The sequence below is a fragment of the Podarcis pityusensis genome, assembly GCF_964106645.2.
Source record: "Podarcis pityusensis genome assembly, chromosome: 3".
NCBI lineage: Eukaryota > Metazoa > Chordata > Lepidosauria > Squamata > Lacertidae > Podarcis > Podarcis pityusensis.
The window spans coordinates 80,671,886-80,699,093 of NC_138026.1; the positions used below are offsets into that span (position 1 = coordinate 80,671,886).

General features: G+C 41.6%; 2 protein-coding genes across 2 annotated transcripts in view; one reads left to right on the forward strand and one right to left on the reverse strand.

Annotated features, from left to right (window-relative positions):
* The first annotated feature begins 3,489 nt into the window (after positions 1-3,489).
* Positions 3,490-16,865, forward strand: SCCPDH (saccharopine dehydrogenase (putative)). Its single transcript, XM_080997779.1, has 12 exons — positions 3,490-3,786; positions 7,269-7,381; positions 9,511-9,591; positions 9,969-10,098; positions 10,797-10,846; positions 11,571-11,701; positions 11,947-12,064; positions 12,616-12,735; positions 12,819-12,875; positions 14,342-14,453; positions 15,118-15,199; positions 15,875-16,865. Exons 1-12 carry the CDS (start codon positions 3,600-3,602, stop codon positions 15,978-15,980), a joined length of 1,287 nt encoding a protein of 428 aa, XP_080853905.1. The 5' UTR covers positions 3,490-3,599; the 3' UTR covers positions 15,981-16,865.
* A 1,296-nt stretch (positions 16,866-18,161) lies between these two features.
* Positions 18,162-27,208, reverse strand: part of LOC308472613 (kinesin-like protein KIF28) — a 29,108-nt gene continuing 20,061 nt past the window's right edge. Inside the window, exons 16-23 of the mRNA XM_080997669.1 lie at positions 26,418-26,525; positions 25,821-26,095; positions 24,165-24,299; positions 23,185-23,351; positions 20,987-21,093; positions 20,477-20,627; positions 18,880-19,070; positions 18,162-18,343 (exon numbers count right to left, since the gene is read on the reverse strand). Of these exons, the coding sequence (XP_080853795.1) occupies positions 18,182-18,343; positions 18,880-19,070; positions 20,477-20,627; positions 20,987-21,093; positions 23,185-23,351; positions 24,165-24,299; positions 25,821-26,095; positions 26,418-26,525 (1,296 nt within the window). The 3' untranslated portion in view covers positions 18,162-18,181. The remainder of the gene's footprint in view (positions 18,344-18,879; positions 19,071-20,476; positions 20,628-20,986; positions 21,094-23,184; positions 23,352-24,164; positions 24,300-25,820; positions 26,096-26,417; positions 26,526-27,208) is intronic.

A 27,208-nucleotide genomic window follows, 5' to 3' on the forward strand; every position in this document is an offset into this window, starting at 1 on the left:
ACACCAGTCTAGCTGCTGCGTTCTGGATTAGTTGTAGTTTCCGGGTCACCTTCAAAGGTAGCCCCACGTACAGCGCATTGCAGTAGTCCAAGCGGGAGATAACCAGAGAATGCACCACTCTGGCGAGGCAGTCCGCAGGCAGATAGGGTCTCAGCCTACGTACCAGATGGAGCTGGTAAACAGCTGCCCTGGACACAGAATTGACCTGTGCCTCCATGGACAGCTGTGAGTCCAGAATGACTCCCAGGCTGCGCACCTGGTCCTTCAGGGGCACAGTTACCCCATTCAGGACCAGGGAATCCTCCACACCTGCCCGCCTCCTGTCCCCCAAGAACAGTACCGTATTTTTCGCCCTATAGGACGCACTTTTTCCCCTCCAAAAATGAAGGGGAAATGTGTGTGCGTCCTATGGGGCGAATGCAGGAAGCTATCCGCAAGTCTTGCAAGCCCGGCGGGAGGTCCCGCGGGCTTGCAAGGCTTGCGGGCAGCAGCCTGCAGCCCAAAAGCTCGGGGGACAGCGGGGGGGCGCAGCACCGCCACCCCGCTATTCCTTGACCTGGTCTGGAGGCTGGCGGGGGTGGGGAGAAGCAAGCTTTCTTCTCCCCCCCGCCAGCCCCACAAGCTCGGGGGATAGCGGGGAGGCAGAGCGCCGCCACCCCGTTATTCCCTGACCTGATCTGGAGGCTGGCGGGGGGGGGAGAAGCAAGCTTGCTTCTCCTCCCCGCCAGCCCCACAAGCTCGTGGGATAGCGGGGCAAGCCGCTGCCCCACGGAGGCTAGAGAGGCTGTCCCTGAAGGCAGAAGAGGGAGACGGAGCGCTCCGTCTCCCTCTTCTAGCTTGGGGATGGCTGCGCAAACCTGGGGGGGAAATAAATTTTTTCCCCTTGATTTCCCCCCAAAAAAACTAGGTGCGTCCTATAGGGCGAAAAATACGGTACTTCTGTCTTGTCAGGATTCATCCTCAATCTGTTAGCAGCCATCCAACCTCCAACCGCCTCCAGGCACTCACACAGGACCTTCACCGCCTTCACTGGTTCTGATTTGAAAGAGAGGTAGAGCTGGGTATCATCCGCATACTGATGAACACCCAGCCCAAACCCCCTGATGATCTCTTCCAGCGGCTGCATATAGATATTAAAAAGCATGGGGGAGAGGACAGAACCCTGAGGCACCCCACAAGTGAGAGCCCAGGGGTCTGAACACTCATCCCCCTCCACCACTTTCTGAACGGGGCCCAGGAGAAAGGGTGTCTGATCCCAGATGTCTGATTAAACATGAATTTGTTAAGTTTTGTTTGCCATTTGGACATATGGTCTGGTGGGAGCCAAACTGGTAATGTTTGAAATTAATACTTTTGGAACAAGTGTCATTTTAGTTTAGTTCCATAACAGAAAGTTTCATTTTGCTCCAGCGTTGTATGCCCATATTTATGGTTTTCCATACTTTACTATAATTTGTCTGATATGATTTGTTTAAATTATAAGTAATCTGAATACCTGAAACTTTTTCTAGCTATTGGTAAAATGTTAGGAGATTTCCTAAAGTTGCAGGGGAATATGAAAGAACATTACTTCCAATTTTTGAAAATTTACGTTAATTTGAGAGACATTTGAAAAACATATTCCATTCTATACCTTCTAGCATTAACTGGGTCTGATGTATATAAAACAATACTGTCAGCATAAAGTCCCAGAAAGTTTTCCTTTCCATTGAAAGTTACACTCTTTCCTGGCAGAATTTTGTGTAATCTTGTTGCTGGGGGTTCTATAATTAAAGCAAATAATACCCTTAAATCTTTCTAAATTGTCTGAAGGAACAGGCGATTCCAAAGTGAAACTTGGCAACTGATAGTTAACCTACTGACAGCTTTGTAATGTAAATCTTTACAGCAACCCACGCACTTCCCACATATCCATGGGCTGTAATTTGTTGCACCACCACCTTATTAAATATAGAGACGTTACCCCTGACATTGTAGTTAAATAGTCTTTTACATTTTGAAACTCATCCCAAGAACACTACTGTGAAACTTGTTTGGACTTTCAGACGCATGGTGGATGTATCAGTACATTGCACTTACCCCTGAAATAATGTTTTGTTTACACTGAAGTAGAATTTGACTTCTTTGGCTCAAGATTTTAAAAGCACTTTAGAATGCAATTGTGTTTTTTATTTTGGAAAAAATGAGTGCAAGGTTATAAGTGTGCAGTTTCTGTCATGCTTCTCTACCCTTGAAATCTGCAGTACAGAGAATATCATATTGGGCATGTTACTAATACTCTATCCTCCTCTCACTGAGAATATGATCACTGGACCATGGCTGTAGAGAGGATTCCAGTCCTGCAAAGTGGATACTCTCACGTAGGAGTACAGTATTTTACTGTATTGTTGTGTTATTGAGGAAATTATTATAATCATGAGTAGCAGACACAGAACCCCATAGATGTGTGATTTGGGGGGTGAAATCCTCTAGACGGGATTTTTGGAAATAATTGAATGGAAAAATTTCCTACACAAATGATTTGCAGATTTATAAACTACTTCACAAACACAAGCTACTGAAGCAGTGTGTAAGGTAAATTAAGCTAATGCTGTCTGTCCCAGCTTGTTACTGAGGAAGTTTGCTGTCCCGTGTCAGTTAAGTAAGCACCAGAGGTTGCAACCCTCCACCAAAGATGTTTTGGGCTATCCCAAGAATACACCCCCACCACTGGGAGGCTGAATCCCATGATACACCCTGGTATTATATGTGGTCCAATGCTTCATTTTACAGAAGTCTTTATCTGGCCTGTTGCCTCGAACCCAATTACTGCCCACGTGGGCCTAATCCCAAGACACACTTGTAACATGGCTCTAGGCATGAGCCTTGGGCACACTTTCTGTACCATGCACCCGAGCATAGCTGCCTATTTGTGCATTAGCTTTTAGCCATAGCTGTCAACTTTCCCCTTTCCTTGCGAGAAATCCTATTTGGAATAAGGGAATTTCCCTTAAAAAAAGGAAAACGTTGACAATTTTACCCCATCTTTCCCGAGGTGTTTCCTGTAGAGGGTCCCCAAGAGCAGAGAACAGCTGTTGTGAATGTACTGTATTATTATTATTATTATTATTATTATTATTATTGCCCTCTTGCTTCGAGCCCAACATGCAGCCCTTTTGCCTATCATCCTCCATTTCGCGGCTAGGCTGGCGAGGATTTGCAACCATGCGCCTCGGGCACGAGCACGCACATCGCCAGAGCCTGCACGTCGCCTCCCAACGCGTGGAGAACGAGACTCCGCCAATCCACTCCCGCCTCCTGCAAACAGGCCTCACGGGGCGTGGCAGCGACGGGTGTGGAAAGAAGCAGCCAGGGCCAGCCGAGACTGGCGAAGGCGCTGCGCTGGAAGCGTGCTGGGGGCGGGGGCCTCTCACGGCGGAGCCGCTAGTGGGCGGGGCGCTGGGGGCGGGTATTGGTCACGTGAGGCTAGCGCGAGCCGGGACCGTTGTCCGCGGCGCCGCCCCCTCCCCATCGGCAGTCGCGGGTTGCCAGCCGTTGCGCAGCGCCTTTCCGCTTCTTCGCCTCGCGCTGTCTGAGCGCGGCGCCTTCTTCGCGTCCCCATGGCGACCGGGCGGCCTTTCGAGGTGGTGGTGTTCGGGGCGTCGGGCTTCACGGGGCAGTACGTGGTCCAGGAGGTGGCGCGGGTGGCCGGCGAGGATGAGCTGCGAGGCTCGCTGCGCTGGGCCGTGGCCGGCAGGAGCCGAGAGAAGCTGCAGGCGGCGGTCGATAAGGCGGCCGAGAAGCTGGGTAAGGGAGCGGGCGAGTGGGGGGTGGTTTGCTCTGCTTGGCCCAAGGGCTGCTGCTTCTTTCCCTCAAAATGAGTAGCCCCGGACCCTGACCTCAGCCTGATTACTTGTCTCCAGGGTGGTGGAAGGGAGCGAGCGATAAGGGCATGTCCAAAGTCCTAGTGCAGGCGTGTCCAAAGTCCGTTTCGGGGGCCTAATCCGGTCCGCCGGTCGGTTTAATCCGGCCCCTGTGGCAGTTTATTTCTTGGGGTGAAATCCAGAAAAACCTTAACAACTCCAACCCTAAAAAAAGCTCAAGGACTTTGGGGTAAAATCATAAAAAAGCTCAGCAACTTCAACCCTAAAAAAAAACAACTTTGGTTGGCCCTTATGGCCCTTCACTTCATCAAATCTGGCCCTCTTTGAAAATAGTTTGGACACCACTGGGGGTAGGCTGCTCACTGCAAAACGGCCAGGTTGCCCATGTCAGCAGCCTGTCAGGTGCCAGGAAGAGCCCTGCTGGACCAGACGGAAGGACTACCTAGTCTGGCTGCATCTTGTTTCTCTGCAGTGGCCGGACAGGTGACTGCAGAAGCCCACAAGCCATGACATTCAGCTGTCAGGACCAGAACCGTAGCTGGGTGATCTTGCACCCCTGGCAGAACCATTCAGATTGCGCCCCCTAACCATGGACAAATTAGCTCTTCTTTTCGCCTCTCCTCCAACCCCAACCCCCAAATTCAATTCACTCTCTATTTAAAACCATTTCCTATGAGGCAATAATCAATATTTGTATTTATGGACATATTTTTAGCTGGTTTTGCACCCTCCCATCACCTGCGCCCCTGGCGGGGGCCCACCTCACCACCCCCTTGCTATGGCCCTGGTCATGACCAGTAGTTGCTGATAGACAGGATGGGCCCATGCAGGATAGGCCTAATTCTCTTTTGGAGCTATGTGAACGAGTGGTGGTTCCTCCCATCTTACTGATCCAAGGGCAGGTGAGTGAGTAGGGAGCATATCACTGTGCAGCTGTCCTCTCCCGAGTTCAAGCAAGCAGGAGGATTTCCATCCCATTTAAGGGCAGGGGTGATGATAGCAGACTATTACAAATCTGATCTAGATAATAACCCTTCCAAGTCCAAAGGGCTTTACAGTTTTTATTGTGCTTATTCTCACAGCAACTTTAGCTGGAAAGTTGGCATTGTTTGCAGAAGGGAATTGGCAGGGCGACCCTAACCCCCAACAAAGAGGCCTGTGTATCTCCTGTGTAAATTAAGCTGTTTCCTAACTGCTTCTAGCAGGGGTGTGGGCAGGGTAAGCCTTGCTCTTAGATTTTTGTGGAGTGAATTAGTTGCACCTTTATTTTTTGGTGCTGCAAGTTACACTGAGCTCAAGCTCCAAGCTCTATGAGCAAGACCAAATGAGTTGGGATGCTTTGCAATTTTCCACCCTTAACACACTCCTTTGTGCCTTCCATGCCAGCTTTCCTTACTCCAACATAGCTTTCTCAGCCTATGTAAATTGTTACTCCAGGGTAAGCCCATCAGGCTATAGGAAAGGAAGAGATGGGACTGCACAGTGTTCTCATCAGTTCCTAAATAAACAGCAACTTCCCTCCCCCAACTGTCTGTCAGGCTGTGAGAGAGAGGGGGAAATGTAACTGCAGATGCTCTCCATCAGCTCTGCTGAAAGAACAGCAACGTTTGACTCCTCGCCAAATTTTTCAATTCTTGCTGCTCATTGCAAGGTCTCTGTAACTAAGAAATATTGCCTGAGCTTGCTTTTTTCCTACTCCTTCCCAGCCCCTTTTCCTGTTGTGTCATGTCTCTTTGATTGCGAGCCTGAGGGCAAGGACTGACTTTTCTTTGCAAGCCACTCTGGCATCAGAGAGTAGGATAAATATGCTTGATAATAATAATTTATGCTCATTTATGGCTGGCAACTGGGGTGATGGGAAGATACACAATGTGCTAACCTCTCCCACCCATTTTAACTGGGGATTAGGATTGCACTGTGAAACCAAGAATTTGTGATATGGCCATAGAAGAGGGGGATATTGAACCCAAGTTTGCCAAACCCAGGTGGATGATGCTGTTTGTGATACATATTTTTTTACTGCAAAGGGTTTTTTGTTTCCTTTTTTTCCTGACTAACAACCGGAATGTTTCCATGACTTAAAATTGTAGCTTCAGGGAGCAGTTCTAGCACCCGTCTGGGAGCAGCAGGACTGGACTCAGCTGCAAAGCCATTGCCACTTCTGCAGTTCTGCTACTTACGTTCGCAAGGGCAGAAGCAGCTTCATTACATGTTTTCCTCTGTTGTCTTTAGGCAGGCATTTCAGTTGGGCGCAGGTAAGGTCTATTGCCTATAGCTGGACCAGCTTAAAATCTAGTGGATCATTGGCCAGCACAACCAGTCCTCTTTCCCACTCTAGAAGAGTTTGTTTCAGGGGTTTCTGCTTGTTGGTGCTAGCAGTGATTTCTGTCCAGCCATCGTTTTGATAAGGACCTCTGCAGTTGTGGAAGTCCCCCCACCAATGGAGTCAGGCAGCGCTAAGTGGAGGGGCACCTCTGCTACATCCAAACATCCTCCACAGTGTATTGGGGCCTTGTATCACCATGTTAGTTGCATACATGGGCCCATTTCTTGTTTAAAATGTCAGCTTTTTTCTGTGTTCTTTGTCATTTTGTGACAGTGTGAGTTCTTTAGTTCTTGCTGTTTCAGACATTGTACTTCTCCAACTATTAATTGTTACTTTGTCCTGACTTGTATATGCTAGCCTTTTCTAGTTAGAGGTTCCCACGCTTGGTCGGTATAACTGAGCTGAGCATTGTTTCAGATTTCTTAGCCCACACAATTTTTATTGTGAAAATGCTTGTTGGTTCATTAATGTGTTTCACTTGACACTTGTTGCATTCTTTTGCTTTATAGCCCAAGGCTTTCTGGGGCTGGGAAAATGTATTGGTTCTGATATTGCATGAATAAATGCAGTCTTGGAAAAAGGTTGTGTGGTGCTGAGGTTGCTAAGTTAAAACGTGCGTAAGGGGGGAAACCCTATTGAAACTTATCTTTAAAACCAGAGTTGTTGCTCATTCTAAGCCAATGACTAAAATAAAATGTCATAGTGATAATCTTGTGACACGCACTTACATGGTTGATTTGTTGCATTGTATTTCTCTTAAATAGTTTTCAATAATTTCTTGAGATTTTTCTGGTCATCTTTTGTGGCAAGAAGTCCCATCTTCCAATTTGCACAGTTGTTTTATACTGAAAAAGCATATTTGGGGGGTAGATGTTCGAATTTTTATCAGAACAAAGTAACCTATTTTGCAAATGCACTGTAGTTGAAAAAATAAACGATTTAAAAATGACCTGGGTTTGATCCATTCATCTAATAATTCATAACTAAATAATGAAGGTTAAGAAGCAATGTGTATATTAGAGAGCAATTATTATACAGTGCCAGGCTTCTTTTATAACATTTCTCTTTTACATTTTCAGGAAAGAAAGAGCTGAAGTCAGAAGTTGGCATAATACTGTGTGATGTCAGTGATCCATCCTCTCTTGCTAATATGGCTAAACAAGCTGCTATTGTTCTGAACTGTGTAGGCCCAGTAAGTATTTTCCTCTTTTGGAAAATGAATAAGTAAAAAATTCCCATGATACTAAAAGCTTTAAAAATGAAGATTCAATATATTGCAATATTTTTATTACCTTAGCAAACATTGAAAAAGAAATCTTTTCTAAGTACGTAAACCAAAATATTTTCTGGATGAATAAAAGTTAAAGGGGCAACTCTGCTGTCTGCCATTGTGAAACAAAGGCATATATTAATCCTATATTTTTACTTATTAATTTATAATGTTTGTATCACTCTTCTATAGTGGTGATCAGATATTAAAAATAATTATGAGGCAGTTGTTATCAGAAAGGGTTGTAATTTGACAGTGTTGTTTGGCATTTGAAGTACAGTAATCTCTCTGTTTACACAGGGGGTCAGTTCCAAGGGTTATATGTGTTGGCAAAAATTGTGTATAGTCAAACTCATGGAGCTGCCCCACAGCTAGCAGGTGAGAGGGAGAGAGAGTGCACCCCCAGTACTCCCAGAGCCTGCACACTGAGCAGGTCTTGCCCAGCAAGCAAGGCCAAGTGCTTAAAAGCTCTTTTCATGCCAGAGTGCTTGGGTTATTCAGTGTGAAAAGAGCTTTCAAACTCTCTGCCATGCTTGCTGGACAAGACCCGTTCTTGTGTGCTGGCCCTGGAAGGGTAGTTCATGCAAGATTTTGCATCCTAGAGGCAGCCTGCACGCCCAGCAGGCCTTGCCCAGCAAGCCAGGCAGAGAGCTTAAAATTTCTTTCTGTGCTAGGTAACCCAAGTAAGCCTGATGTGAGAAAAGCTTTTAAGCTTTCTACTTTGCTTGGAACTTGACTTGCGTGATTTCACTCAGCCCACCTTTAGCTACAATGGTTGAAATTGTGCAAGTCAGATGTGCATAAAATGAGGGATTATTCTAGTTTGACCTTGTGAAATAGGCTTATGCCCAGCCCTCACTAGCAGATATTAAGACAGTGAAGTAACTTCATTAAATAGGTTCGAATGTGGGCAGAGTGATTCCTAGTTTCACCATTGCACCACTACATATTTGCAGGCTTAGAAATCAGCAAGTAGGGCCTGACAGTCCTTCGAGGCCATTGTAAAATGTACAAGACTGTATTAATAATAGCAGCTGAACCAGTTCAGTTTGTTTCTTGACTCTTAACCCAGTGTGTATAGTGAACATCTAAATAATTCTTGCCGTAAATAATTTCCCTCTGTTTATACTAATTATACTTGCAGTTATTAAGTAAAGCAAATAGCTGATAAATTGCTGTATGTGGAAAATATGCTGCTGCTTTCCCCCAAAACAGTGCCTATTGCAGCTGTGTGTGGTGAGGCTGTGGGAAGGCAGATGAAGAGGAAGGCATTGTTGCTTCATTCTCAGTTGCAAAGGTCTGCCAGCTCATTAAATCCAGAGCAAAGGTTAATAACTGAAACGTGCATGCTGTAGTTGTGGTAGAGGAGGTAGGAAAGGATTGTGTGCAGAGGGAGATGTTTTTTAAAATCTGAATGCTAATTAAATAGTTTTAATCATTGTGTTTATTGATTAAAATTTCATTAGAAATTAAAATTGCTAACCCTAACCTTGTTCAAATATGTAAACTGTCAGGGAACTGCCATCAGTGTCCGAGGGAGAGAGCAAGCTCCAAAGGGATCCCAGAGAGCGTCCCGGGAGTGGGAGAGGCAGCCCGTCTTCTGGGGAAGAGAATCAACGTAGCTCCAGTGGAGAAGGGGGCAGATGGGGGAATCGGTGAGGCGGTCCCATGACTCCTTGCTGGGAACCAGCGGGGAGAGGAAGGGTCCTCCGCTGCCTATGCCCTCCTTGCGCAGAAGGCTTCCGCGCAGGGAGAGTAGGAGGAGACTTGGTGTCAAAGACCTTCTTTGCTAGAAGAAGTTTAAGAAACGCCCACTGACGGATTCTGCCAGCGACTGAGACAGTCACGGGCAAGTGGCTGCCCGGACAGGAAAGGTTCACTCAGGCAACCCAGCCAGAGGTTGGGACAAGCTTACGCACGAGCAACCCCTAGAACCATTACATAAACATGGTGAGATAACTTACTGTCTTTATTAAAGTAGCATAGTATAATTTATTAAAGTAGCATAGTATAATTTATTAAAGTAGTAATTGCTTTATTTCTTCTTACAGTACAGGTTTTTTGGTGAGCCTGTGGTGAAAGCTTGTGTTGAGAATGGTACAAGCTGTATCGACATCAGTGGAGAGCCTCAGGTATGAGAAACTGAGAAAACAAGCCAGCTTCGCAATTGTATTAAGACATTATTCATATTTGCACATCTTACCATCATGCAGGAATTTTATTTTTTGTGTCCAACTTTGTGATACTGCCATTGAATAGCAGCTCCTGCACCATCCTAAGCATCAGCAGTCAGGGATCCTGAGTTTGGTTGTGGTGGGTCCCCCTCCCTGTCATCCATCTCAATAAATGTTTTGATAATAATATAATAACCTTCTGTAATGTTGCAAAATGGAGCATCAGCCACTGAATATAGTGCAAGTGACACAGCTATGAAAGTTATCATCTTCGCTTGAACATTGAGACAGAATATTATCTATTTTTCAGTACAATGTTGTTTCATTTCTTTCAGTTCCTGGAAGGAATGTATCTGAATTACAATGACAAAGCTGCAGAAAAAGGAGTATATATTATTGGAAGCTGTGGCTTTGACTCTATCCCAGCAGATATGGGAGTATTGTACACCAGAAACTCTTTGAAAGGTGATTCTTAAACTTAATCACAATTTTGATGTGTGGTGCAGAAATTATTTTCCTTGTGGAGTGTTAAAATGACATTTGAGTAGTTAGGAACAATAATATGCTCTGCATTCTTCTTCTTCTGTAATTCTTCACAAGCACTGATGTTGCTACAAAATATTTGTTATAGTTACCAGAATTCTGCTGTATTAAGCTATGCAGTAATAAATATCTTCAGTTACCATCATCTTAAAATAATGTACATCAGTCAGTCTTTCTGCTGCATTAGCAAAAAACAAAAACTTGGAGCTTATGCTCCTTAATGGAATGGAGTACAGAGCTAGAAAGGGATGTAGAAATAACACAGACTGCTCCATTTCTGTAGTGAGTTGCTTGCACACATCCCAAGTAGAAACAGGGCTTGTTACGGCCTATGGAGATTTTTCCAACGTCTAAAGTGTACTTGATTAGAAGTTGCACAATTCTGGAAATACTATCATTAAAATAGGTTGTGTGTGACTTAAAACAAGGTGGCAAGTTCAGTACTGATAGAATCTCAAATGAAATGATGATCAAGCTGTTGCTTCTCAGTACATGATTTGCAATGTGTCCTGGTATCTTCATTTATCTGATGCCATGACAGCGTGAGTATAAACTGCTGTTTAATTCTTTGTTACAACCACACTTAATGATTAATTCTCTCCCCGCCCCCCCCCCCCCAGGTACATTAACTGCAGTTGAAAGTTTCCTGACTGTAAAATCTGGACCACAGGTTGGTTGATTTCTTTATTAGCTAAGTTTGTTGTAGGTACTTATCATATAGACAATATAAAAATAAATTATTACATTGGCTGTTGTATTGGTAGTGGTAGCCTACAAAACTGTCAGACAGAAGAACATCACTCTTTAATGCTTGTTCTGTTATAGCGCTTCTAGTACTCAAGTAATGCAATACCAGTTTGATAGCCTTACCTAAGCATATGCTTTCTGTTAGGTGGTAAGAAATTGCTTTATTGCTGATGTTGGGTAGATAGCTGATGTTGGGTAGATTTTTATAACACTGTTGGAGGAGGAGTAGATGCAATATTAAACTCAGCCCAGTCTAGTAAGACACATCCTTGAGCAGAAACAGGTTACTTTCTGTCTATGCAAACGGTTTTTGTGGGGTGAAAATCCTGCAGACATACATGCTGTGTTCTCATTAGTGCTTCACACAGCTAGCCAGATTAGACTAGACATCACTAGAATGCACTCACACTCCTGCTTCCTACAGCAGACGATAAATGCCATAGGAGCAGACACACTAATCTTTGTGAGGGGACAGGAGAGGTGAAGTGAGAAAATGGTCATGCTTAGGATCAAGTATATAGCTTTCAGCTATACTTTGATTTAGTCACTGAATCAGGTGTATAAGTAAGGTATGTTTTCATTATTGTGGCTAATGGTATAGATGTGTTGTGAGTATAGTATATTGAATTAACATAACATTTTAACAGGGTTCCTGCATTCATGATGGGACCTGGAAATCAGCTATACATGGCTTTGCAGATCAAGGCAGTCTGAAAAAAATTCGAAGGCAAATAGGACACAAACCCCTTCCAGTGACTGGAAGAAAGCTTAAGAGAAGGTATACTACTTTTGTGGATTAGAATTTATTGTTTACGTAGCTCAGAAGATGTTTCCAGAAGGAATGTAAGGTAAGGAAAATTGTAGGTGAATTTCATGAAGCAGAATGCTTCATGAAAGGAAGCATTCTGGTAGAATTTCTTTATACAGATTTATGTGCTTGAAAGGACAGGTTTTAGATAGTGCCTTGTCTGAAACACACTTTGCCAAGCTTTGTTTTAATTGTCCTGGCTTCTGTTTTTGCAGAGGTGCACTGTTTTACAGTAACGAACTTAAACAATATTCCATTCCATTCATGGGATCAGATGTCTCTGTAGTAAAACGAACTCAGCACTATTTGCACACAGACCTGAAAGAAACACCTGTAAGTTTACTTAAACATCTATTTTAAAGAATGTCCTGTCATCAGTGAAATCTTTGAATCTGATAATGTGAAACTTGCAATAATATGCATAGGTGCCTGAGGGGAAATCATATTGAATTCATGTGCCTAACACTGCAAAGATTGCAGGCCCGTACTACTTTATGAGCTTCTGGAAAATCTTATTACTGCTGAATGTCTGTCACCACTGCCACTTATGTGGGAATATTCATGTAGCTCTCTGAAATGGGAAAAAGTGTCAAACAGCAAGGCTGTCATCACTCCTTCTGCAGTGGTGCCACATGATAACGTATTTGTGTTACTGTAATTGTAGTACTAAAAGAAAATTGTATTTCTTTTAATGCCTCCAGCTGCTCTTATAGTGCCCACAGTTAAAGCTAGCAATCATATCTAGCCTATTTCTGGATTTATTCTTTGTCACCTAAGCAAGGCTTGGTTGTTTGTGAATTGCTGTTCTTTAAGATCTGTATTCTGGAATAGTTTATACATAAACTGACAGGTTTTCATTGATATAAAATTTCTCTTCTTTTCAGGTGCAGTATGCTGCTTACGCGACTGTGGGTGGTCTTGGAACTGTTATTAAGCTAATGTTTGCTGGCCTTTTATTTTTAATGCTTGTGAAATTCAACTTTGGAAGAAAGCTCCTGCTAAAAGTAGGTTTTGTTTTAAATACTTTGGAAGTTTGATTTTTTTTCTTCTATTACTCTGGAATTTATTATGGGTTGTCTTATTTCAGTATCCCGAATTTTTTTCTGGGGGACATTTCACAAAGGAAGGACCAACAGAAAAACAGGTAACTACTTTTGTTCTTAGGTGATTGTATTTCTGATGCGACCGTTTTCTACATAATTACAGTGTCACAGGAAAACTTCTATATGTGTAAGTAAGAAGCGGCTGTTGTTTATGTATCTTTTGATTATGCCTGATATCTTTGTGTGTATGAGTAGTTTTCTCCTGTTTTTAGTATTGTTTATATTGCATGACGTACAGTAGTATATTGTGACCTGTGGACTAGCTTACTAATTACAGCAATGGAAAATTCCTTAATTCTATGTGAGATTGTAGTTTAAATACTGGGAAAATTGTGGAGGAGGCGGCATCTTGGGGTCTTTCAAGCGGAATGGGTAAAGGAAAGGGTGATGGGTAGTCTGATGTGGAGTATAATAAGCCCACAATTTACGCTGAGGTTGCATTCCAAGGATCGCGCATGAAGCCAAAATAGTGTACAGTCAAAACCCATAGAGTTCAATGGTGGGTGGGATTGTCAAAGTCATTTTTTCCAACACTGCACCCTTTTCATTTTTTAATAATTATTTTGCCAAGCGCATAAAGCTGAATATGCACAAGTTTAATGTGCTTAAGTTGAGGGCTTACTGTTCTAATATTGGGACACTGTGAATATTGAAGTAAACGTTCAGCAGACATGTTTAACCCATGTATAACAATAAATTCTCAGGTGAGCACTAGGAGAACAAGCGAACACTAGTTCTCCTGTTGCTTGAAGGCAGGAAAATGGTATCACTCCAACAGAATCTTTGACCCACCCTTTTCTTGGGGTGACATTTTGTTTTCCTTCCTTGTTTGAAGTGGGACCTATCTTGCTTGTGCTATTCTGGCCTTCCCTTTTTGTTCAACAGCTTGTGAAATTTTGTGGAGTGTATGTTGGATGAGTGTGTGTGCTGTGAATCTTTCCTTGTGTTGGATCCAGTGCTTACAGTCTTCAATGAAAGTTGACTGGAAAAAAATCTCAGCTTAAATCTGAAACCCATATCTACTCTATTCTGACTATGAACCTTTTCTACCTACTTTTGCAGTTTCTTATTCAGAAACTAGCTTAAAAGCAGTATTTGAGACCAAACATGTGGCAGGACCACTGAGATAATTTTAACGTTATGAAGGTTAAATGACAATATACGAGTGCTGGATTGGATTATAGCAAAGACAGTCTGGAACCTCAAATTTATTTTATGGGTGGTAAATACCACACTTTTTGCAGTGCAAGTCACACTGTATTCAGCCAAATCCATTCAGCCAAATCCACATTAGTACTGTGAAGTACTAATAACTGGCTTATTTTGCATAACATTTTACAATGGGTTTTTTTGTACACAAACTAACTACTCCCTCAACTTTGGTTGTAGTTCACTGTAGTTAAACTGGGCTGAAATTCAGTAGTATAAGCAGTAATGTATGTTTTATAGAAACTGTGGCATTGCCTAGAGATTTGATGCTGTTTCTTTCTTGTCTTTTGAATTACAGATGGAAGAGTCATCCTTTGAAATGACTTTTTTTGGTGAGGGATACAGAACACAAGAAGATTTACAGCTGGGCAAACCAAATGTTAAAATCTGCACCCAAGTAAAGGGACCAGGTATAGCAAATTTTGTTTAACAATATACCTTTGCTCAGATGCCCTTCCTGTTTAGGGGCTTGTTGAGGAAGGTTTGGCTGCTTTTTATGAAATGCTTTCAATTTAGCTGAGCTGTTTGATTCTGATTATACTGTGATTTTTGACTGAAACAGGCAGATGATTGCTTTATGTACTGCTCATAAGGTTATTGGGAGATTTAGATTGTGTGTGTTACTGTTGCATGCTTATTTAGTTTATATACTTGCTGAAAATAAAGCAAATGGTACATAGATGTACAGCCCTGGGGGGAATGCTAGCTAGATGGTTCTGGCCCAGTGTTTAGGGAGATGTTTAATCTTGAATCAAATTCTAGAAATGATAGAAACAGAAGTAATTTTATTTGTATGCTGCCTTTCCACAGTTCAAACCACACTCAAGGCAGCTTACAACGTGAAAAAGTATATTACTGCAACATAACAAAAGTAGTCATAAACAATAAATAAAATGTCAAAAAATACACAGCCTTGCTGAACAATTTCCACATTATCTCATAAGCTCTAAAATTAAGATAGAGAAAACCAACAGCAACACCCCCCCAAAAAAACCACTCCAAACAACACCCCAGCCCAAGAGTCAAAATGATGAGTGTAATTGAAGTGTTTTCCCCTCCCGCATATTTTTGTAGAGGCTGGCTACATTGCTACACCCATTGCAATGGTTCAGGCAGCTGTGGCACTTCTGAAGGACAAGTCTTCTCTTCCTAAAAAGTAAGTCTTAATTTTCTTGATGTGAAATAGCTTACACTTTCAGGGTTCCTAGCAGCCTTTAAATTATTTGGCTGTAATAGTACTGTATCTGATTTCTTTCTTTAAAAAAAATATTTGTATTCTTACCATTTCATTTGTTTGCCATTCCCGACTCTTTGGGAAGGAAGGATGGGATACAATTGAATAAATAATATATTAGCATGAAAGTAAGCATCAAAGTGATTGAAAGCACTGCACAGTTCTATGGTGTAGTAACTTCCCTTTCTCTCACTTTGTCAGCCAGCATTTGCATTAAACTTTCTGTCAAGTTGAGTTATTGCAAACATGTGAAAAAGTGCTTGAGTGATAATGCCATTATATCTGCAAATGACCTTAATTCATGTTGTAAGGTACAAGCTTTAGGTCATTTAATGGTTTGTCAATCACAATATTTATTAAGAAATAGTAAAATTTCATGTCAAGTTCAGTATTAAAAACTATAACAAAGTATTTCAATCAGTTACATTATTAAGCTTTTCTATGCATAGTTCATGAATTAACTTAAACATTTGTTGAAGGTTCACAGGGGGGAGTGGAACTTAACTATCCCATTTTCAGTAAGTATTTGTTCATAATAAGTGTTAAGCTTGCTTGCAGCTACATGTCACTAACCCCAAATGTGTGGCTGTTTTACAGGGGTGGTGTCTATTCTCCTGGGGCTGCATTCTCCAATACAAAACTTATTGACAGGCTCAAGCAGCATGGAATTGAGTTTTCTGTCATTAGCCAGCCTGAAGTCTGAAACAAGAAAAAACATCCTGAAGGCTGCATGACCAACAAATCTTTGTATGGTACTTGTATACCAAAAAGATCAGCTACAAATGGTTGCTAAATTTAATAAAATACTGACATAATCTTATGTAATGTGAAAACATGTTTCATATTGTTGCTCAAAATGGATATAAGACTGAACTTTTACTACTGGAAATGTGCACAGTAGCACAGCAATAGTTAAATGAAAAGAAAACTATATTAATATTAATAGTGCTAAATAATAGTGCTTTTTAGAATCAAGGGCTTGACTGAACTAGCTGTGGTAACTAAAAAAATCAGTAACAAATTACAACTGCAGTATTTTTATTCAGAATTGTGAAAGTTGACTACTATAAAATCTGTGCCTTAACCAATTAACTCTCTATGAAGATCAGTAATGAGAAAGCAAACTGAAAAACGAAAGGGTGTCTTCAGTAAGTTTGAGTAAGTTGTGTGGGCATTCCTTCAGACAGGTTTCCCTAGCCTTCTATACCTTGTCACAATTAATACTGTAATCTACACTCTTATAGATTGGGATCAAGTCCCCTTGACAACTGCAATTTCTGTGATTAAACATAGTTCTCTTGTCACTAATGGAACCAATTCATTATGCTTAAGTTAGGTTTCATGGTACTTAGCTGGACTCTGCCTGCAATGTTTTTTCAATATGAACTTGGTGGAGGGGAGCGTAGTAATATTCTTGCTTGAATCGGTAGCTTCATTGCATACCTGATCAGTTAACATTCCTTTCCTGTGTACTGAGACATCCTCAAGGCAGGGGAAATATGTCATTGTGAAAGGAAGAAAGATTTCTAGCACTTATTAATTCCCTTTGTTCTCATTTTTCAGTGTAATAAAAGAGGGTTCCAAATTTGCTTGGTTTCTGTTTAACTCAACACAGATCACTGTACTTAAAAGCCAACCATTTTAATAAGCATTAAGCAGTAATCCACTGTCATTTTTAGTAGACCATGGAATGGAACAAGAATACAAGTTAAGTCCCTCTTTTAAGCCCAAATTACAGGTAGGGTGCTAAGGGTATTGCATGTAACAGCAAGGGCCCTTCTGTGTAAATGAGTTTCTGCTTTTCCCTTCTAGATGCTCTAGCCTCCCCTCCACACATTGCTACTTTCAGGAGCGTGGGGCTGTTTTAAGGAACATAAGAGGACATCCAGGTGGCGGTTTGTTGGAGGACTGCCCAGGTATTTTTAGAAACCAAAAAATACTGTGATTTTTAAATGGCTCATGCAATTTGTGAGTTTGGACCCGTGACACCAAAAATCAGGTGAAGTCATATTTTGGCCCAATAGTTGGAACAAAATTGTGCACAGCACCCATACAGTGACAGAGACCGCCACCCGCACCTCAGGAATCCTTGTGCTTGAATTTTGCAGAAAACCTAGACCAATAAATGTCACGCCAAAGTCACATTTCAGTCCGCCACCTTGATTCAAAATGGTACCTGATGTCCAAATGGCGGTATAACCTACTACCACCCCCCTCAAAAACCCTTGTGCCACGTTTGGCACCCCTATATCGAGAAGCGTCCTAACATAGAGAACAAACAAGTGGACAAACGACTTTTCCAAATACTGATCAGTATTCCAACACTGATTATTCTGAATAAGGCATTAGTGCACAAATTTGAAAAAGTGTATAAACATTCCTGATGGAACAATTCCTCTTATGTCAGTGTAAGAACAGTACAATGGTCAATGGAACTGTCACTCTCCTACCACAGACACAGTACAATGCCCGAAACTGTTCAGAACTGGCAGACCCATAGCTGTTTCCCATCTACTTCCTTCTCAGGAGTTACAGCAGGAGTAATTTACACACAGGGAGCTTAGGAACACTTTTGTAGAGGTATCAATGATACATAATGACCAGCACATTCTAATACTCTCATGCACTGTTACTTCTTTTCTTACATTTCTACCCCACCTTTCTTCCATCATGGGTCACCCACCCAGGCACTGACCAGATCCTGACCTGTTCAGCAAGGAGACTGCCTCAGGTGCCTTCAGATCATACCCTGGAACTAGATTATTCTCCTCCTGCGGCTGTGTCCAGGGTGGGTCTGGTAAATATGTAAGTTGTGCTCTTAATTTGTAGTGACACAAAACAACATATGCTTTAGCACAGTTACAATTATACTGAAACACTACTGTTTTATTTCATACAATGACTTTATGGTTTGCTGCAACCTAGCCTCTCCCGTTTCTTTTTAACTATCAAAGCAACATCATTTTTCAGTTTACTTATACTTGACTCAAGTTGCTCTCCAAAGTCCTTTAACATGTGTGACTGTCTCTCAGCAAAATGTCGAAGTAGTTGCACATTATCTTCTTCCTGGAAATGAAATGAAATGCAGAAGCTGCAGTGTGAAAAGGAAAGGATAGCTTACACCAGCAAATGGACAACTTAACTCAGCAAGGAAGAACACACCCGAGCAACAGTAAATCCTAAGTGGGGGGTGAACTATGAAGGCAGTACTACAGCTTTATTCAAAAGCTCTTCAGTCTTGACAATGGAAGTGAAAGCAGAGGTGTACTCTGCATTCCTGTGTCCCAGTTTCAGCCTTCATAAATAAATAAACCCTCCCATTGGACACAAGGTGCATTTGCCCTGCAATATAATACATTTACAAGTCTGGAAAACATTATGTACTTCATTATTTGGCTCCTAGTGTGAGGAACACTTGGGCATTCTTAAGAGCTGTAGAATTAAGAGAGCAGCAAAAGAGGAAAGTTACAGTCCTGGGAGAATTTTCTACTGGTTCACTGTAGATGTTTTCAAAAGGATTGTACTGATTATTATTATTTTGAAAAAAAATTAAGGATAGATTCAGCCTGTCTTTTTAAGAATCAGTTAACATATATATATACCGGAGCTCTGCAGTGCTTTATTTTCAAAAACTGGCCTCTGATCACATTCATATTCTGGTAGAAGGCTTTGAGGGCTTTAGCAAATTCTGCATCGCAGCTCATCCGAGAATTGCAAACTGGGCGAGAATCTTTTGACGCTGATTGAGTTACCTTAGCAGCTTGGGGTTTTGTAGGAGATTTTGAGATCTTACCTAAAACAGGAAGATGTGAAGATTAGTATCAACAGACAGAAGGAAAGAGCCACTTACGGCCAGAATTTTGGTGTTCTTGTTGCCCCCCTCCAGCAATCTGTACAAAAAGGTATGCAAAAGCTAAATGCTCCATACTCAATGGTGCTGAGATTCCTGGCTTTTACTTGCAGCTCATCTTCACTTCCTCTTAAAACTTTTTTTAATTTGAAGTTACTAGCAGACTTTTGCAGTCAGGGGCAAGGCCAACTTCCTGTCCTGAGTTTCAATCAATAGATGTAAAAAATAGTAATCCTGTTTTTGATCATTAATAAGCAGAACATCTTGCACAAGTAAAACATTTTTACATAGATACATCAATGCATATATTAATGCAAAATTTGTTTTGAGACCTTGAGATGGGCCACTACTACAATAAATCAAGCATGATAATCTCACCTGAAACCTGCCAGCTGTCACCTGTCCCAAAATGTATTAAAGTAAATATGAGCAGTTAATGCTTTACGGCTACAATTCTATGGCCCTGGGAGGGCATGCAAGAGGACGTAGTATACACTGGTACTCCCTTCTCCTACATAAGGGAGGGGAACCTCCCTGCCACCAAGGAAACCTCCAACACCCTGAGCCTACCAGCATTGGAGTTCTGACATCTGTAGAAAGTAGTGAGCATGTCACAGGAAGAGTTTGGAGGAAGAACCAGATAATGGCTTGAAGGATCCAAAGCTGCCTCAGCCACCTGACATATCTCCAAACCAGAAAGACACTTAAACTAGCTTAGGAGCTGATGTAAATATCTCTCCCTTGTATTTTCTTCCTATTAGAACCAAACTATAGTTTGGTTTATAGTTTATAGTTTAAAAATAAACTATAAAATGGTTGAGGGAATATAAGAATTCTCCTCCGTCCTCAGTTCCACCCTGTTGGAAAGAGCCCATCAGGTCTCAGGGTATGGAATTAAACAGCCTTCAGTTCCCCCTACCCTCTCAGGATTGCAGCCGAAGAGGGTCAAATTCAACATAATTAAAGCAGAAGTAAAAGGGGTCGCGTGGAGCTGTGGTCTAAACCACTGAGCCTCAGGCTTGCTGATCGAAAGGTCGGCGGTTCGAATCCCCACGATGGGGTGAGCTCCCGTTGCTCGGTCCCAGCTTCTGCCAACCTAGAAGTTTGAAAGCAGGCCAAAGTGCAAGCAGATAAATAGAGGAAAGATAAATGGCATTTCCGTGTGCTGCTCTGGTTTCGCCAGAAGCGGCTTAGTCATGCTGGTCACATGACCCGGGAAAACTGTCTGCGGACAAATGTCAGCTCCCTCGGCCAGTAAAGCGAGATGAGCGCCACAACCCCAGAGTCATTCACGACTGGACTTAACTGTCAGGGGTCCTTTGCCTTTTTAAAAGGGGTCAGGTGCTTACTTTTATGGGTTTCCATCTCGCACACTTTCAATTTATCCTTCAGAAGTACATTTTCTTCCCTTAGAGCTCTGTTAATATCTCTAAGCAGTTCAGTCTCTTGCTCTAGTTTTAACAGCTTTTGGTAAAGTTCAGCAATCTGGTTTTCTGTGTCCTAAAAATAGAAGAAATTCTTATCACAAAGAAGTGTGTACATATGCAATAATGTGTACATATGGAAACAGTATTGGTTTCATGGCACATTTGGCCATCATATGGCTGCATAGACTCCAGCTGTCCCCATGTACAAGGAAAGTCCCTATTGCCTTGAATTTGTCCCTAGTAAATAGTTATCAGTTTTTTGTCCCTAAGTTTGTTTCTGGGGTTATTTAGATTTTTTTCCATTCTCAACGGCAGGGGGAAAGCAATTCATGTTAGCAGCAAAAAAACACCTGCCATATAAGCTACATGAAATTGGGACACTGCTTGGTTATGATCTTTGACCACATGCAAGAATACCAAAAATACACTTACCAGACTGGTGTGTCTCAGAACCTCAGCTCTGGGATTATCAATGATAATAGAGCTCTCCCTTGTTAATGCCATGTCTTGCCGAGAGGAATCCAGTTGCACACATCCTTCTGTATTATTGGGAAGATATTGCAATTATAGATTATATCCCCCACATTCTCATCCTATATCACTTTAAACATTGGTAACAAAGAACAGCATGTTCCTAGAAAGAGCATCATCAGCCCCCCTTAATTACCCCTCTTTCCCCTAAAGCTACCTTATTCTGCTGCTTCAGGTGTCTGCTGCCACTCCACTCCTGTCTAACATGTGCCATTATGATACTGCACATGCAAGGTATCCTAGGGAAACAAGGGTGCTGGATATAGGTGCCAGCATCTCCTGGGAGAACAACTGCACTAGTCTAGTCATTGGTCCTAGGTGGGGTTAGAGTGTGGCTGCTGAGTAATGTAATTAACTTTAAATGCTTTAAATATAAGATACAGTAGGGCAAAGCCTTGTAGCTGTCGTGGTCTCACAACGAACAAGCAGAATCGGCCAGCAAGAGTTCAAAATGTTTTGTGTCAATAGTTCAAAGTGTAAGAAGAAGAAGAAGAAGAAGAGTTTGGATTTGATATCCTGCCTTTCACTCCCTTTAAGGAGTCTCAAAGCGGCTAACATTCTCCTTTCCCTTCCTCCCCCACAACAAACACCCTGTGAGGTGAGTGAGGCTGAGAGACTTCAAAGAAGTGTGACTGGCCCAAGGTCACCCAGCAGCTGCATGTGGAGGAGCGGAGACGCGAACCCGGTTCCCCAGATTACGAGACTACCGCTCTTAACCACTACACCACACTGGCTCTCTAAAGAAGAGCCAGGGGGATTTAAACTCAAGGTCTACCTAGCATCTCACATAACTGAGCACTCTTTATTCTATCATAAAGGGCCCAACCACACATAATCAAGGTACAGTGGTACCTCGGGTTAAGAACTTAATTCGTTCCAGAGGTCCGTTCTTAACCTGAAACTGTTCTTAACCTGAAGCATCACTTTAGCTAATGGGGCCTCCTGCTGCCGCCGCTCGATTTCTGTTCTCATCCTGAAGCAAAGTTCTTAACCCGAGGTACTATTTCTGGATTAGCGGAGTCTGTAACCTGAAACGTATGTAACCTGAAGTGTATGTAACTCGAGGTACCACTGTACAGGGCTAAAAGTCAGCATGACCTACTTGCAGCACCACAAAGCTGCCCAAACCTTTGATTCAGTTACAACACATACCACAGATTAACATTAAAAGCAGGGGTGAACTGCCAATCACTTGATGTCAGATGATGTGGTGTTTTCAAGCCTTGATTGTCAGGACTTCAGAATGGAGCATGGGACTGTTTGAAAGCCCTTTTACAAACAGCCTCATACTGCTGTGTAAACATGCAAAAGCTGGAGGTTCAAGGAGAGGTGCAGGGCAGCTTGAAAGACCTTTTGCTTTCACCATGCCATAGTCTGCTGCTTGTAATGCAGAGCAGCAACTAAGAGCACAGGTTTGGTTTGACAAGACAGGAGGGTCAATACACAACAGGGTGATTGGTGAGTAGGGAAATAAAGCTGATAGGCTGTGAGGAGAGGAATGGAAATAAATTCTGTAAAGAACTTCTCTCAGCCCCACTCACTTCACAGAGTGTTTGTTGTGGGGGAGGAAGGGAAAGGAGAATGTTAGCCGCTTTGAGACTCCTTAGGGTAGTGATAAAGCGGGATATCAAATCCAAACTCTTCTTCATGGGGCAAGGAAAGGGAGTTGGCTGTTGATTACAGCTGATTAAAAACTTCAGGAACATTTCCACACACTGTCCAACAGGAATGGGAAAAAGGAAGTGCCATGAGTTGGGCACCACAAAGATTTTTGGGATAGTAGGTAGAGAGACAGGAGATGGTGGAAATAGCCAGGGGGAGGAAATGACTCAAGGTATGATGAAACAAAGGTTTGCTTGACTGTCCGTGGGGCAGCTTATGGCTTAATAAACTATTATTGAACTGTGGTTTAATGAGATGTACATGCCATGCCACCACAAGTTGGAGGAAGCAAGCCTAGGCAAGAAGGATCAATCGTTTGACTTTGTACATGGCAGCTTTATGTTATCTTTCCAAACAAAAGCCATGCTTTTAAATACAAAGTACTGAATATAAAGGTGTATACATAGCTTTATCAAGATAAAAAGTCAAAAGCATACCTTGAAGCCCCCACAAGTCAACAATTAGAGCATTTTTCTGCAGATAGTTCAAAAAATCATGGGACATATTAAGGGTTGAAAATTTTACTAGCTCTTCTATCTTCGGGTTCACATTTTTCCAAACAGGCTTTGTGTATAATGAGCATGGGAGATCATAAAATTTATATCTAAAATAGTAAAACAAACAAAGACCCAATTAAAAACTAAGGTCTGTGTCCAAAGAGATCAACTGCTTGAAATAACAGAAATATGACAATCTTGAAGCAACATTTCAAAGTTAGATTTTCCTTCCTACTTATTAATTTTAAAAAATTGTCTTGCATGCCCAATAAATTTCATGAAATGGTTTCTTAATTTCTTTATGGCAGTCATTTTTAATACTGTTTTTCGGCCAAAAATGTCACAATTTCCAAAAATACATTTCCCTTGAAGATATGTACAACTCAGTTCTAATCTTGACTACTTGACCTAGCAGGCAGTAGCATCCACTGGACACAGTTCACTAGGAAGTTCTTCTGAACAAGCTTCATTGAAATCAGGGATGGGGAACCTGTGGCCCCTCCAGATAATGTTAGTCTCCAGCTCCCATCATTCCTGGTTACTGATGATGAGAACTAGAGTCCATTAACATCTGGAGGACATCCTATTGCCTACTCCTGGTTTACAGTGCTGTGCAATACTAGGAGTTGAAAAAAGCACAGGCTGACCCTGCAACAACCCATGGAGTTGCCGTGGAGATCATTATAATCTATTAGTTATAAAGCTAAATTATTTACTAAATCAGCAACAACAGGAAAGAGACCAGCAAGTCAAGAATGGATTTAAGTGCATAACTGAAGAAATTCAGATACCCAACATTATCTGAAAAGATTACTATCTTGGGTAAAGTTTACATGCAAAAGAAAACTCAGTTGTGAAATTGTTATTTACTCCGGAGCCAAACTGAGAATATTTCACAGGAAGCTTTAAACTAACAATACCCAATCTGAATCCCTCTCTGTGCCACTTCTTTTATCCATTTGACTCCAAGGCATTGTAAAATGTGAATTTGGAAATCAATTCTTTTGCCCAGCAATTCCAAAGGATCAATGACCATATCGTCCTCTCCAAAGGCTCTATTTAAAAATAAAATGGGGAAAATGGGAATTAATATGCAAGATGGTAGTGACTTTGATCTTATTTGGATGTAACTCTAAACCAGCACTGCGCTCTGGACTATAGACCTTCTGTTGTTTTTTTTAAATATTTTTTTTATTAAAGTTTTAAACAAACAAAAAAAGAAAAACAACACACACAAAAAACAATACAAAACTTAACAATATAAACACAAAACAATTAATAACAAACTCTCTTTTCCATTTCCAATTTTAAGTTACTTATTTTCTGGACTTCCTCATACCTCCCTCTTTTGTATTCCAATCCACATTATTTATCCAGCAATTTCTTTTCCACTTTTTTAATCCCAATCTTTAATTTAATAAAATGTTAAAATATATAACTTCAACTTTTTTAAACCTAATCCTTGATTTTAATATCCTGTAACTTTAAAGTTTTCCCTTTTAAAATCAAATTTCCATTTCTTTAAACTTCTTTAATCTTAATCTTTAATCTTAATCTATCCTTAACTTTAACCTGTGCAGCTGGAAACCACTTATTTTCAGTCCAACATCACTCTAACATTCCTTAATTTTGCAGTGTTTCTGAAGATAGTCTTTGAATTTCTTCCAGTCTTCCTCCATCGACTCTTCTCCCTGGTCACGGATTCTACCAGTCATTTCCGCCAATTCCATATAGTCCATAAGTTTCATCTGCCATTCCTCCAGCGTGGGAAGTTCTTGTGTTTTCCAATTCTTGTGTTTTCCAATGACCTTCTGGACCTTCTGATCGGCAAGTCCTAGGCTCTGTGGTTTAACCCACAGCGCCACCCGCATCCCATTATTTGCTTTGTTTAAAATAGATTTTTATTTCAATCTGCAACTTATTCATTGCCATTTTGGATCAATTTCTACAGTTTAATGGGTGAATGTTTTAAACAGATGGTTTTGTTTGTTTTATTTCACAGCTGTGCACCACTTTGTGAGGGCTATTATGCCCAAAATAGTGGTTTAGAAATCTTTATAAACAAATGTATAATAAATTTATACCTAGTCAGACTTCAAATGTTCTTTGTCAGTTAAGAATTTTTATCTGCAAGCTTCAGAAGAGGCAGTAAGAAACAGGGTTGTCAAGTTTCTGCCTCCAAGTTGTTAAACATATCGGCATGTTTCCTAGGTAGTAGAAAGATACAGCCCCCCCCCGTCTTCTGCCCATTGCTCCATCAGCCTCTGCCCATCCTAAAGTCGTGTCTGTTGTACAACAAATGGGAGAGCAATGGGGCTGGCAAATCAGTGAGGGAAGGGGAAGGCACAGCAGCTGCCTAATTTCTTGGTGCATCACAGCTTTTAAAGCAAGCGTGGCTGACCCATGCCCCCCCATGGACTCCATCGGACCATGGCCAATACTAGAGGATGATGGGAGTTGTAGTCCAACAGCGCCTAAAAACCCACAGGTTAGCAACCCCTGTTTTAAAGGTACAGGCATAAATCTTCAAGTCAAGCCCAAGTAGCCTTTCAAGAAAACAAACAGCAGATGCTCACCTTCCATTTGGAAAGCATGGAATGATATTGATAAGAATGATGGCTTCCTCCATTCCTTCAGAATTCAGGAGTTCTGTTTGTTCCTCAAGTTTCATGCAATAAGCAAGGGACTGGAGCCAGATGTGAGCAGATCCTAAATGGATTACTTCCACGGGATCCCAGAATGGATCGCTTTCTTTGTCAACCTGCACATCTTCTCCATCTAAGAAACGCTGATAGAGCTCTTCCATTAAAAACTTCCTGTTGATGAACTTGGGTTTTGACCAAACCCATATCTGGAGAAATGAGGTAACTTGAATTATTCTAATCATAAGGTTCATACTGTAAAAACTAAGTTGTATTTTCAAAAAGCTTACACTTGTCTTGAACAAAGAATACAAAGAAAAGGGGACAAATTTGGGAGACCAGATCTGGGGCTTTGGCATCAGAACCAGCAGCCTCCCTTGTCAAACTGGAACCAGCTATTGAGACAGTAGCAGGGAGGACTTTGGATGGGCAGGGAAAGCCCAGCTGGTGTAAAATAGAGTAGCCTGTGAAGCGCACACCATAGTCTTTCTCAATACAACTTGCCATGACTAATGGTTGAGACTACTTTACCTGGTTTGTAACTTTGTGCGCCACTTTAACTATGATCTCCTTTTGCAGATCATAGCCTCTAGAGTCAGAGGAAGCCAAATTTTTCACTTTCAGTTCCAAAATTAGGTCCTGTTAAAAAAAGAGAAAGAAATCACACCATATCAAAAATGTTTTTCTGTAGCTGACTAGCTTTCAATTTAGAAAACTAAAATAGACAAATATCTCAAGAATCGTTAAAATTGGGTATATATGCAAATCACTATAGTGCAAGTTCCTTTTAAATGGTGTAAGAGGTAGATGACATAAACAGTAGGGTGTTAATAGGTAAGATAGATAGATAGATAAGCTCTCTCACAGTTTAAAGAATGGGACTAAATCACAGTAAATCTTGCAAAAAAGAAAAAAAGGGAGAAGCCAAGTAGTTCTTGTGGTTGCCTTCTCCTGTCTAATAATGTAGTTTTATTTTCTAGGAGAGACAAAATCATAAACTGTGATATTTCTGAAAATGGAGAAAAATTCCACCATCTTCCACCAGTGGACTTCCACTATCACCCCCTCAAAAAAAGAAAAATAGGCCTCATCCTGCAACACAGTACAACTTAGTACATATTGAACAATGCAGGCAATATAGCCCATCAAGGGAATGTAGCTATGCAGATAGCTGCAGCACCAGCACAGACTGTAGACCCAAACGCAGAGAGACAAAAATCATCAGAGGCACTGGACAAGTTAGTCCAACCCCTGAACACACTTTCAGGAACACATATTGTTAAATGCAGCCCCTCTCTATTGTAAGAGGCATTCACTTTATG

What these genes read in the sequence shown, in the direction of transcription:
- SCCPDH (XM_080997779.1), top strand. Translation starts at nt 3,600, where the DNA reads ATGGCGACCGGGCGGCCTTTCGAGGTGGTGGTGTTCGGGGCGTCGGGC. An exon ending in TTCTGAACTGTGTAGGCCCA is followed by an intron (nt 7,382 to 9,510) that starts GTAAGTATTTTC and finishes TTCTTCTTACAG; the next exon opens with TACAGGTTTTTTGGTGAGCC. An exon ending in GAAGAAAGCTCCTGCTAAAA is followed by an intron (nt 12,736 to 12,818) that starts GTAGGTTTTGTT and finishes GTCTTATTTCAG; the next exon opens with TATCCCGAATTTTTTTCTGG.